Below are 13,727 nucleotides of genomic sequence, written 5' to 3'. Positions count from 1 at the left end.
AACATAATAATTGTAATTTTTAGTAAGTAGTAAACTATACTTAGTACACAGACATGTTAAAAATAAGTCAAAATAGATTGCCATTCTAGATGCTCATGCAGTGCATGTCATGAATCTAACAGAAAGAGCTGCCATCCATATTGTGCAGCTGATTGTTCTGAAGTACTGGGCATGCTAGTATATTTGGAGTGCAGTCAGAATGCTTCTCTGGGGGTGTTTGTGTAAAAGAACACTCACTGCTTTACCTAGCATTGTTCAGAATTTTGCTCTGTCAGTTAGAGTTTTGTTAAAAATATCAGTGGATGTGTCTCATGAATTAACCCTGACAGGTGCACAGACCACAGAGATGGCTAACCTTCCTCCTTCTCTGCTCCAAAGGAGGGCTGTCTGGTAGCATCAGCTTCAGAAACTCCTCTTTGGTAAAGGTTTGCTGGGGTTTACTGACAGAGTTCAGGTCCTGTGATGAAGCCTGATGTTGGCTGGAACTGGATATTTCTGTGACTTCGCCATATAGTCTCCTAAAGAGAGAAAAGGTGACATGAGTATTTGGTGAATAAAAGCATTTAAATGGAGCTTTATACTTGTGCCCGGTAATTGCGGCTTTTGAATGAAGTCATCCACAAATACAAGTACTATGTTCTGTCAAGTGAAAGTCAAACTTTTAGCATTCAATATGAATGTTTTGAAAATGAGGTGATTGCACTTTCCAAAATTAACCAGCATTTATTTCAATGTTAAGTTGTTTTTTAAAAAGTTCAGCAATATTCTTGCATATTACGCATCTTTTTTAAACAACAATAACTTGCTTTTTATATCATATTTTTAATGCGAGGTACTTCACAGAAGTGTTAGAAAGCAAAATTTGACACTGAGCCACAGGAGGTGGATAGTGAAGTCGATTTAAAGGAACGTCTTAAAAGAGAAGAGAGTGAGAGATCGTTTGGAAGAGGTCACAGTGGTTAGGAGGGGTGAGGCCATAGGGGGGATTTGAAAACAAGGATAAGAATTTCAAAATTGAGGTATTGCCTGACTGGGAGCTAACAAAGGTCAGCAAGCACAGGGGTAATGGGTGGATGAGACTGGGTGTGAGTTAGGATACAGGCAGCAGAATTTTGAAGCTAAATTATATGCAGGGTTTAAGGTGGGAAGTCAACCAGGAAAACACTGAAACAGTCAAGTCTAGAGATAACAAAGAATTGGATCAGGGTTTCAGCAGCAGATGAGCTTAGGCAGGGTTGGAATCAGATGATGTTTTTGGTCTTGGTGAAGGAATGGATATGTGTTCGAAAATTCACCTAGATCAAATATGATACTAAGGTTGTGAACAGTCCAGCTCAGCCTCAAACCAGAGGGAGGAATGGAATAGGTGGCTATGGAACAGAGGTGACAGATCCTGGGAGTGGCATAAACACAGGACAGTGTGGAGTGATTGATCCCTGGGGCTGGAGTCAGGGATTCAGGACAGTGTGAGGTGACTGACCCCAGTGGGGGGGATAGGGATAAGAGACACGAGACTCCACACCCTGGAGTAATTTATGGTGCCCTCCCTCACCCACCAGAGCACCTTCCACTGTGAAACATTGCATCATTGCAGAATACCCACTTCTGTGATGGGCTAGCCATAGTTTTCAGCAATGCCACAGGATCATACCTTGCACCAAAACTGGGGCAGAAATACAGATTGCATCAATAGAAATCATAATATTTCATGTAATAAACAGAATTTGTCACTGTGAATTGGTGCCTAATCAAGAAGTCTTCATATTTCAAATCACACATATACTTAACTATATGATACATAAAAATACAAGACATGAACTTGTAAAGAAAAACAGAAATAAAAAATATGGGTCACAGCTAGTTTCCAATATTCACAGAATGGAGGTGCTGGTTAGCTTGGTTGATTAACATTTGGTTCCGATGAACACCAACAGAGCGGGTTCGACTTCCGTTCTGGCTGTGGCAGACTCGAGACATGCCGCCTTGCCCTAACCCTCATAGTGGAATGCAATAGCAAACCACCACTGACAAAGTCCACCAAGAAAACGGCTCAGAAAGAAGCATCAGCAGACAATGAGCCAAAGACCTGCCTTTTGGGTACAGCACACATGAAGGAATAAGTATTCACAGAATAAATGTAGAAATTGTTAATTGGTTACATTTATAGTTTTGATCAAAAATACAGACCCTGAAAATTAATTTATTTTAAAAACATTTCAAAATTCTGTAGAATTGTCCTTTTTCTAGATATTCTATGTCATGTAAAGGGCAATGACTTGAAATTATTAGGTGCTTAGGAAAGAGTATGAATGCTTAACATTCTAAATTACTTTGAATGATATTTTAGCACGGCCATTTAAACCATTTATTTTAAAATGCTGGACTAAAGGACTCAATACAAATGCTTTTTGGTCTGAACTGTGTATATCTCTGTGCAGCCAGCTTTTATTCAATGCCTTTTTATAATTAACGAATGGAAACCTTGTCATTTAGCATATCAACATAAACTCCAACAGTTTGCTTATAATGTAATAAAAATGCGTTAAGCACCCAGATGCTAATCTTCGCACATTGCAACTTCAAGGGCACTGTTTTTAAGAAGATGCTTTACAATTTTGGTGTTTGAAAAAAATGCTTGTAAAGTTCTCCTTAAAGGGTTATGTTAGATACATGTAGAATCACTTATAATTGCAATCCATTACTCCCATATATTGTTCAAAGTGAGGTTTTGTGAGTTACATACTGAAGCGTTAAAATCTACAGACTTTATACAATCTACAATACAAGTCAACCAAGATTTTCCAGAACATTATTTACTTCAGCATATTATATTCATAGAAATCTAAAATGAGAAATTAAATATTTAAAAAATATATACATTGCCTTTGTGGATATTTAGTTTTTGAATCAGTTACAAGCACTGTGGCCTGAATTTTCGCTCCCGGACATTTACTTACTCTGCAAATCCGACCCAGGAGATTTTTGTTCCAGGGTGGCGGGGTTCTCTGGAAGTTGGGCTGGGTGACCCCGGAATGAGTGCAGAGGCTGCCGAGTGTGGAGATGGGCTGGGCTGAAGGCCTGCCTCGGTCTAGCACTTTATCAAAGATTTTTAAAAATGTATTAAAACAAAAATACAACTACCATGCCAACTCGCCCACTATGCACCATGGATGGACCTCAGGAGCCATGCTGAGATTAAATAAAACAAAGTTCTAAGTATCTATTCCAGATATTTTTTAAAAACTAATTCATAAAAGCCCATTCACTACATTTACATTCCTTTAACTACATAAGAACAAACATTCAATTCAAGTGCTTAATCCGTATAAAAACAAGCACTGGAATTGATAATCCCACTTCAAAAAGTCAACCACTGGGAGCTGTCAATCAAACTGAAATGGAAGACACCCCAATGTGATAATGGAAAGTTGTGGAATCAGTCATGCAGCACAAATCCAATAACGATAACCCTCAGGCTTATATCAATAGACAAAGTGAAATAACAAGCAATGATGTTTTTTAAAGATTCCACCATTTTTTCAAAAAGATCTAAACAGCAGGAGTTTTACATGTTTTGACAGCTTGGCAGTTCCTCTTGACAGCTCTCTTGAAAATTCCAATGAGCTTATGCACTTTTAAGGTACATTTATGTCCACTTTTAACAATACTAAACCTCTATCAAAGGGCACCTTATTCTCCCAAAGAGCACCATACCTCTCCCAAAGGATACCTGACCTCCCTCAAAGGTGCCCCTGGACCATATCCAAAGGGATACCACTCTACCTCTCCAAAAAGGTACCCCGCTTTTCCAAAGGACTCCACAAAGTTTAGATCTGCTCCTACCAGCTCTTATCTGTGTGTGCTGTGTTTCACACACCTAGGCGGAATCGTCCCAGATTTATACTAAGTGCAGTAGCAGGTGGGTAAAATGACACTCTACCCACCAGCTGTAATGGCGACTTCTCACACCATTTTGTCCCAAACCCACCACATTAATTATGCATTCCCGGGAAACACATCGTTTCGATGGTGAGCGGGCTGTCATTTGCCTGCCACGTCATCACCTTGCCGCTTCCTCATGTCAGGCGGCATATTTAAAGTGCAGCCGTGCGCACATCTCTGTGCTTCCAGCCCACAACTGCTGCACGGAAGACATGGCCCCAAAAGGCTGAAACCCGCAGGTTTAATGATGCAGCCCTCGAGTCGCTGTGGAGGGCCACCGTGATGTCCTCTATCCCCACTCTGGCTGCAGGATGGGCAGCAACATCATCAATCTGGCTTGGGAATCAGTGGCAGAGGTGGTCAGTGCTAACGCACTGCAAAAGAGGACAGCCACCCAGGACTGATGAATGATCCTCGTTCCACCAGGGTTTGTCACTTTTCTCAATACTCACACACTCACAAACCCATCACACATCCACAGTGAGTGAGGGACCTCACTCACTGCTATTTCAAGGGACATCACCATTCACTCTCTCATACACGCCTTCATTGTCCTCATCCCATCCATGGGGTCACTCACCACCCACATGTGCCAGGCATATTTATCATCTGGCCTGGCAGGCGTCCTGCTTACATTCTTTCCATCTCTATTCATGCAGGACAAGCTGGCACACAATAAGAGGTTGCAGGCTGATAGAGGAATGCCTGAAATCAAGGTTCTCACGGATTTTGAAAACAGAGCTATCCATCTAGCCGGCGAGGATCTGGACCATTCCTGCGCTGAGGGTGAGGTTGGCACTGCTCTACCAAGTGAAGAATCAACAGTGCAATATCCACCAGACAACCAGGCTGTGAATGATGTATCCTGTTTCACAGGCCACTGCAATGCAGTAATTATCTCTCCTTGCTTTCACAGGCACATCTGGAAAATAGACGAAGCAGTGCACAACCCAGGGCCACCAATCAGGTCCCAAAGAAACCTCTGAAGAGGAATCTGAAGGGACCCTCTTCAGCCAGCTTCTATCCCAGGTTATAAAGGGCGCAACAGGTGACGATGATACTCTCTGTGGACTATATTGCAGGACTCCACCAAACTGGTCCAAGCACCAGAACTTCATTTTCAGCATCCCGATGGTTTGCTCCACCAAGGTGTGAGTTGCAGCATAAGCCTTGTTATACCTTCACTCTGTTGCAGTCTGAGGCTGCTGCACGGGTGTTATTAGCCATGTCCTTTGCGGTAGCCCTCATCCGCGAGGAGCCATCCCTGCAGCCGCTGTGGGCCCTGGAAGACATCAGGCATCTGTGACTGACTGAGAATGTAGGAGTCCTGGACCCTTTCTGCAAACAGTGCACAGACTTGCAGGATGTGTTTGTGGTGGTTGCACACCAGGTGAACACTCAGTGAATGCAAGCCCTTGCAGTTGACATAGTTGACCGTGTGTTGCAACAGAGATCTGAGCGCCACATGAGTGCAGTCGACGGCACCTTGCACCTGTGGGAGTATATACCCACAAACAAGCGCATTGAAAATGGATTTGAACCTTGCTCTGTCGGTAAAAGGTATATGTGTTACCCACTGCACCACATACTCATCTCTTTCCCCCCATCCAACATTTTGGCTTTTAAAAGATCTGATTACTGACATTCTTATGGTAATGCATGGACACTAAAGTCAAATCTCAAAGTAAAACCTGAATCTGTCAGGGAGTTACTTCAAGCTGCCATAAAGCAGGAGATGAATAAAATCACTCAGGAAAGTCAGGCTGTACTCTGTGAATTACAAGAAACATGAAATATTCTTGGTTGTGACCATTTTGCAAAATAAGCTTAATTCAAACTACAGAAACAGCAGGTAACCTTATTTCCTCTCGCCTAGGAAACCCTTATTATTGTAGAGATTTGGATATGAAGAAAATGAAGGCTGCATATTTGATAGAATGGAATGCCTTCCTTGTCAGATGTATTTACACCAAAAGGAGTGTAGTGGCTCAAGGTGGTTGCTCTCCACCTCTTTTCCAAGGGCAACTAAGGATGGGAAATCAATGTTTGCCTTGCCAGTGATGCCCATATCCCATGAATTATTTGTCTGAAAATAGGAACTTTCACAATTAGGTATTGAAAAAGTGCAATAAACCAGTGAGTCTGACAAGTGTGAGCAAGGAAGAGTGTTACTGCAAACAAAAGGGTATAATTGACAATCAGGCTTAACATTTTGATCTCACTCTTGCAATGCTGTCAGTGCAAAATTCTCCAATCAGAATGCTTTACATCCTTGATCAGGATGTAAAGGTCAGACATTTTAAAACAAGTCTGCCTTGGATATCAGTTCAATGGGACGTATTTCGATGGTACAATATTGGAGTCTGGTATATTTATTATTTGTATAATGCATGTGCCATTATGAAGATTCATGCAGTAAAAACCTGGAAAGAGAAAATTAAATTAACCCATCAGTCATATTATGCCAAACTCCGAGTGGATGAGAACAGGACCCCAATATGCTAGGGACTAAGTACATAGATTGGGGAATGATATGATATGGTAGATGGTAATTGCCAGGCTAACCAAATCCCAAAGGGAAACTTGGTCAAGCTATCAGAACAATTTTGCAATTTGTATTCATTACAAGAAGGTATGTACATTAAAATCAGAAGTAGATAGTCCACTACTACCTTTGGAGATTTTAAAGATTAAATTAAAACATTTATTAACAAAAGAAAAGGAAAAGTTACACACACAAGATTACAGTTACTGAGTTAGACTTAATATTATAACAGTTCCCAAAAGCGTTCTACTTAACTAGGCTCCAAACTACACACCCCTTTCAGATAACAGTCTGAATAGATTCTTAATCTATAAAATATCCAGCAATATTACCACAAGCACCCACTGATGCTACGAGGGAGGTATTTCACAGCTTCTCTCTCCCTCTCACACGACAATGGAACTCTAAGGCTTTCAACAAAACCCTGCACTCTGGACCAAACCAGCACTTCTCTGGGGTGGCCAGAGGCTGCTTTTTCACAGGTCTATTTCACACAGTCCCCCTCTCAAAATCTCACAGGGCCACTCACCATACAGCTTTCCATCTTTCTTTAAATATATTTTTTCCCTTTTGATCTGTAAATCCCATTGTTTCAGTCTTGCCTTGAAAGTTACTATTCCCAGATTATAAAAATCTTTCATATTGTTCTTATGGCCAGCACTTTTGAGAAAAATAAACTTAATAGCTTTGCCTTATTTATCTTGCCAGTTGTAAAACATTTTTTGTCCCTTTGAAAATCAAATAACCTCGCAACTTATCTACAAAATGCAAATTCCATTCACACCTGTATCAGAAAAAAAATGATATTCCTTTACAGGGAGAAAATAACATTTGGAATGAGACAAAAGAGGAACTAATTTTCATCAATTTACAACCCTATAAATATATGGAATTTACGCTTTATCTGTTTCTGCATGATTATACTTATTAATCATAAACTTATCATTTTTACATAGGAACAGGAGGAGATCATTGAGCCTCCTATCACTGAATTAAATCATGGTTGTCTGTATATTAACTTCATTTACTCACCTTTGCTACATATCCTCAATGCCCTAACAATAAAAATCTATCAAACTCAGCCTTGAAAATTTCACTTGGCCCCCAGTGGCCCTAACTAACAGCACTATGGATGTACCTACAGCACACAGCCTGCAGCAGTTCAAGAAGGTGGCTCACCACCACCTTATCAGGGGCAATTAGGGATGGGCAATAAATGCTGGTCTTGTCAGTGACACCCTGTAAGATTTTGATAATGTTATATTTCTAGAGGTTTTGTATAGGGTGAATGAATGTTTATGAATTTTAAGCTAGCCACTTTTTCAATAGTTCAGTTTGAATTTGTCAGACAATTAACAATCAAAGTAATTGGGGAACAGGAAGGCAGTACTTGTAAGAAACCACACTTAAATGTAGTTTATGACTTCAATGGTGCCTCAGGCCTGAATTCAAGGAGCTGTCTGCTTTCAAGGAATAGTTAAAAGGTGAGTTCAATGACTTGAACTGAGGATGCACTTTATTTTTAAACAAACCGTGCATTGCTTTAATTGATTTGCACTAGTAGGAAATCTTTATTTTCTGACATCATGGTGTGAAGTGTTTTTAACATTTGTTCTTAATGGTTTTAGCATTTGTAGGGGTCAGTTAGAGTAAATTCACGTGAATGTTTATGAATAGGTGTGCTATTAGCAACAGGATGTGACATTGTTTAGTCATTGGTAATCTGTGTCTAAAGGATGCAGTTTGTTCGCAATGAAATGTAAACTTCTAGAGTCTAAGGAAATAAGAGATAGAGTTCTTTCTCAGTTTATGACCCATGAAGCAGGGGCTGCAAAGGTGGGGTGACACTCATCTATAACCAATGAAAAGGGGTAATTTGGATGATTTCCAAAAAAGGGAGGAGGAACGAGGGATAAAAGTTGGCAAATTACTATCTTTGCTGGCACAGTTTTACCATCGTTTCAATGGTATACCTTCTTCTGAGACACAGTTCATCATTACTTCTGAGTCAGAAGAAAATGAACTTTGGCTGTGCTGTCAGCATTCAAGTAATCCTAGGCCTTTGAAGGATAAAATACTTCCAGGCTGTCTTCACTGCTTCCTGTTAAGTATATTTTACATCTTACTTAATAAGTTCTGCTTAATTCAAAAATACTGGTTGTTCGTACTTTGTTGGGTCCAGCACAACTGAGGGCCTCTTTGTTATGGATTAAACATTTGTAACTTGTAATTTATTTAAGAGGGTTTTATACGTCGAGACCCCTAAATCTTACAGTTTAATGTTGGCCTTGTTAGCGATACTCCACATCCTGCGAATGAACGAAAAACAAGTGAAGAGGGCACTCAGCAGAATGCATACCTTTGCCAGTGTTAACTCAATGTTATTACAGAATCTTAACGACACAGAAGGAAGCCATTCAGCCCATCGTGTCTGCACCTGCTCTCTAAATGAGCATTATGAGCTAATGCCATTGCCCTGCATTTTCCCTGTACCCCTGCACATTGTTTCTATTCAAATAATCATCTAATGCCCTCTTGAATGCCTTGATCGAACCTGCTTCCACCACACTTCCAAGCAGTGCATTCCAGACCCAAACCGGTTATTGTGTGAAAAAGTATTTTCTCACGTCACATTTGCTTCTTCTGCAAATCACTTTAAATCCGTGCCCTCTCGTTCTTGATCCTCTTACGTGTGGAAACAGCTTTTCCCTATCTACGCTGTCCAGCCCCCCTCAAGATTTTGAAAACTTCTATCAAGTCTCCTCTCAGCCTTCTCCTCTCCAAAGAAAACAGTCTCAATTTCTCTAATCTATCCTCATAGCTGAAGTTTCTCATCCCTGGGACCATTCTTGTAAACCTCTTCTGCACTCTCCCCAATGTGTTCACATCCTTCTATAATATGGTGTCCAAAACTGGACACAATATTCCAGCTGAGGTCTAATAAGGGTTTTATATAAATTCAGCATAACTCCCTGGTCTTGTACTCTATGCCCCTATTAATAAAGCCTATATACTTTATTAACTGCTCTCTCCACCTGTCCTGCCACCTTCAATGATCTATATAAAATTCCACCAGCTGCTCTAGTGGGATCTGAACCCATATCTGCAGAGCATTAATCTGGATTACTATTCCATTGACATTACCACTACACCACCATCTTCCCCAATTACACAGCTCTTCCTTCAAGCTTTTCCCTGACCGGTTGATGCTCTGTAACTACAAAGCTGAAGAAAGAAGTCTTTTTACTAAAAGCTTCCATCTCATTGAGGAGGCTTCAGGCCAATCCATCTCCAACAATCTGCTCTGAATACTCTATACTCACATTTCGATAGCTATGACAAATTTCACCACAGCAGCTGAGACAATCCACAACACTTTAAAACAATAACAACATTTGAAATAATACAACACATAACATTCTAAAAAAATGTCAGTTCGCCCTATGTCTCAATGTTAACGGGTTCTTTTAAAAATTCCAGGGCTGGAACCTTCCGTTCTGGAGTCTAATTTCGGTGGCAGGCACAGAAGCGAGAATTATTTCCATTGGGGTGGGATGGCTGACCACGCGCAATCTTGCACTCAGCTCATTACATATACACCTGCGAGGAGCTCACTGAATTTTGCGATGGAGCAGGCAGGAAGTCACTGCCCCTGCTGTTACCTCGTAGGGTTGAAGGTCCGGGCACCATGTTTAAAGGGCACCTGGACAATCATTCACTCATTGTAAGCCAGGAGTTCCAAATTCTGCCAAGACCAGGTTGTTGCAGGCCAGACAACGTGCAGCCCCAGGGTTCAGTGAAGCCTTCCTGGAAATTCTCCTCCAGGCTGTCTAGGAGTGACGGGAGGTGCTGTTTCCCAGAGATGGCAGCAGGAGGCCCTCCCACTTGACCGTGGCAGCCTGGGCAGATGTGGCAGCAGAGGTTAGCACCCATGGGGCCCACCAAAGAATCACCCAGCAGTGTAGGAAGCAGATGAACGATCTACTGTGCTCTGCCAGGGTAAGTAGCACCATCTGCTCACTGCACAGTGACACTCATAAGGGCAACAGGCAGTGTAAGTATGTGAGTGCACAGGGATGTCAGGGGGTTTGAGTTGCAGGACTCAGCAGCAGAAGGGACGTATACACTGAATGTATGCCAGTCAATTTGTGCTCTCAATCTTCTATCAGTTGCAGGACATCTTGCTTGTTAATCACTTACTGGGGAGGGCTCAGTGGCTACCTAGGCATGCATGCTCCTAAACTGCTCATGCATCCATTAGGATGACACTCAATCTTTCTGCCTGTCTGCAGTACAAAAATGCCCACAAGAGGGGGCGGACCAAGACAGGAGGTGGATTTCTGGACATTTGAGTCCTCACCCCTTTCGAGGAGCAGGCTGCCAAGCTAACTGAGTAGGAGGAAGGCCATATCTGTGTAGAAGGTGAGATAGAACTCCCCCAGGAAGCCAGTGAGAATGCCTCCAGTCTGCAGCTGTCAGATGTGTCCACAGAGTAACACAGTGCCTTAATTAAGGAGCCTGCTTTTGCATCCACTAAATCTTTATTTTCTCCATTCCAGGTACCAGTAAGAAAGAGACCAGCCACAGCTCCATCTCCAACCCATCTTTCAGGAGGATGTCTCAGAAGCTTCAAAGGGTGCACCGTCACGACGCTCACCTGCACCCTCCACCAGCGCAGAGACATTCACCTCGGTAGGTGCACGTTCTACAGTAGGCCCGGGGTCACAACCTGGTGAGCGTATCACTGACAGGGGTCCACAGATGGTGGAGGAAGTGACAGCTGAGGTCTCTGAAACTCGACGGCCTGGCCCCTGCTCAGCCCCATGCAGATGACAAGCCTCTGGACTCGGCCATAAGAGACCTGATGGAGATGAGGAGACAAGCAGGGGAACATCAGGCAGAGATGCCAGAGGCGCAGACTGGACTGAAGGCTGGAGGAGCCCGTCCAGATTCTGATTGCTGTTGTGGCGCCGGCACCCAAGCTCTTGACTGCCTCCATGGAAAGAGTGGCGGCCTCCTTGGAGACCCAGGTCCAGCAGAACACACAGTGGCTACCAAATTTGTGCTCGGACCTTCACTGCATCGCTCTAGCCATGGGTGCATTGCAGCTGGGTAACAGGGCAATGGGGCACCTCGACCTCCCTCCAGGTGCCCCTTCTCTTCAAGGAGTCAGGGAGGTACCATTGGGCACCCGCAGTGTGGAGAGCACCAGCCAGGCACCCCAGTGGCTTTATCCTAGAGCACTCCAAGGGTGCCCTGCTGCTCCACCTGCACCCCCCCAACTCCTTGCCAGTGACTCCATTGCCTTCAACAGGCCAGGACAAAGAGGGTGCACCTGAACCTGAGCAGTAGACCCTTAGCAGGCAGGAGCTTTCTAGGCCTTGAGCCACCAGAGGACATCTGCCAAAATCATCACAGTCAACAGGGCATAGCAGTCAGCAGGCCGCCTCTACCTCAGCCTGTCGAGGTTGCAACTATCTGTAGTAATATTAAAAGAAAGATAAAAACGTTTTGAAGGCACACATGTGGCACAGGTGTACAACCATTGTATATACTTTTGGCACTAGTAAATATACGATTACTTGCTAGTTTGGAAGTGTCCTGGATTCCATCTTACTGCTAGTTGCTTCAATGGTCATGGACATTTAAAGGTGTGGAATTTAGGCCCCCATCAGAGTCTGATAATTAATGCCAATAGATTCTGTTGTCTCACATTATCAACAGAATGATTACTCAATAATTCCACAAGTGCACAATTAAGCACTGGCCATCTTTTGGGAGTTTGAGGCCTCGGCCAGTATTGTGCAAGCCATTACTTAAAGCTCACCCTCTGAAAATGATGTCTATGCAGAGTGTTCAGCAAGGTCATTGCAGCTCCTGCTGTTGTTGCCCTGCTGTGAGATGTGGATGGATGCAAGGAGTACTCAAGGGGAGTTAAACATGCTTTGTGAATGTCAAGGAATACTGTAGATGCAGTTTCAGGGTTGAGGGAGTGGAGTGCTATGCTATCTTCTTAACAGTAGAAAAGCAGAGGCTTCCCTACATGTTTGGGCAAAGCTGTGGTGGGCAGGTCCAATTGTTACCGGCCATCATTGGTGATAGGGGTAGATGGTGGAGTAGTGGTAATGTCACTACACTGATAATCCAGAGGCCCAGGTTAATGTTCTGGGGCAGAGGGGTTCAAACCCCACCACTGCAGCAGCTTGAATTTGAATTCAAGTAATAATTGAAAAGCTAGTCTCATAATGGTAATCATGAAAGCATCGTTGATTGTTGTAAAAAACCCACCTGGTTCACTAATGCCATCCTTATGCGTGACTCCAGGCCCACAGCAATGTGGTAGACTCTTAACTGGCCTCTGAAATGGTGCGGCATGCACTCTGTTCAAGGGCAATTAGGGACTGGCAACAAATGCTGGCCGTGTCAGCGACAACCACACCCCATGAAAGAATAAATAAATTTGACATTTTGAGCTAACATGGAGGTGAAGGCTGCAAGTAAAGTGGTAATGGGGAAATTAGCCTTGACTGCAAAGGGACTGAATGCAGGATTAAAGAGATGTGTGTGTGCTGTTGACTGGAGCCTTTGTGAGACCTCACATTAAGATTTGTTTGGCCTTATCAAGGGCTGCAGTAGACCTCGCATAAAGGGTTTGCAATCAAAGTGCACTGGACCTCATTGAAGGACCGGAGTCTTAGTCCATGAGGTGAGAGAGTAGAATGGCCCTGTGTGCTGGACTGTAACCTCAAAACTTCTTGGCATGATAAAGATGTTAAGGTATATGGGTTTACTGTGGGCAAGTGGCGATCGAGGTGCAGGAACACAACCTTCCCTGATCAATCTGCATGGCGGAGCGATCGAGGAGCCAAATGCTATTCTCATGGCTGTTCCTCCCTATGCACCTGTATATCTGGTTCTGCCTGAATGAGCTCTCTGCAAGTTCTGCCCCACTTTGGGAGCAGGTGTGACATGAGTGCATCCCTGCCAAGGTAAGATTTCATATTGCTTCCAGTTTGCCATGCACACAGACTTTGTGAGGGCATGGGAAAAATCAGATTTCTACTTACAGGTGCCTGAGGTCGTGGGAGAATGGAGTGCTTTGCTAATGTGCGCATTTAGTGCCAGGGCTCTGTATATCAGCAGTTTGGCTCATGCAAGGAATCAAACCACCAACAGGGGAAATGTTAAGTAGTGCAATTTAATTCAGCTATCATAGATCAAGATACATTAGAGCAAAGTA

At 43.1% G+C, this 13,727-nt stretch overlaps 1 protein-coding gene across 2 annotated transcripts in view; it reads right to left on the bottom strand.

The window, feature by feature from the left end:
• Positions 1–13,727, bottom strand: part of LOC121277854 (signal-induced proliferation-associated 1-like protein 2) — a 647,580-nt gene that overhangs the window by 110,624 nt on the left and 523,229 nt on the right. For both annotated transcript variants that reach the window (XM_041187562.1, XM_041187563.1), the window contains exon 17: positions 356–518. In XM_041187562.1, coding sequence (XP_041043496.1) covers positions 356–518 — 163 coding nt within the window. The remainder of the gene's footprint in view (positions 1–355; positions 519–13,727) is intronic.

This window comes from Carcharodon carcharias, chromosome 5, assembly GCF_017639515.1.
Source record: "Carcharodon carcharias isolate sCarCar2 chromosome 5, sCarCar2.pri, whole genome shotgun sequence".
NCBI lineage: Eukaryota > Metazoa > Chordata > Chondrichthyes > Lamniformes > Lamnidae > Carcharodon > Carcharodon carcharias.
Note: the sequence above shows the minus strand (reverse complement) of the source record. Positions and strands in the feature narration are given on the sequence as shown.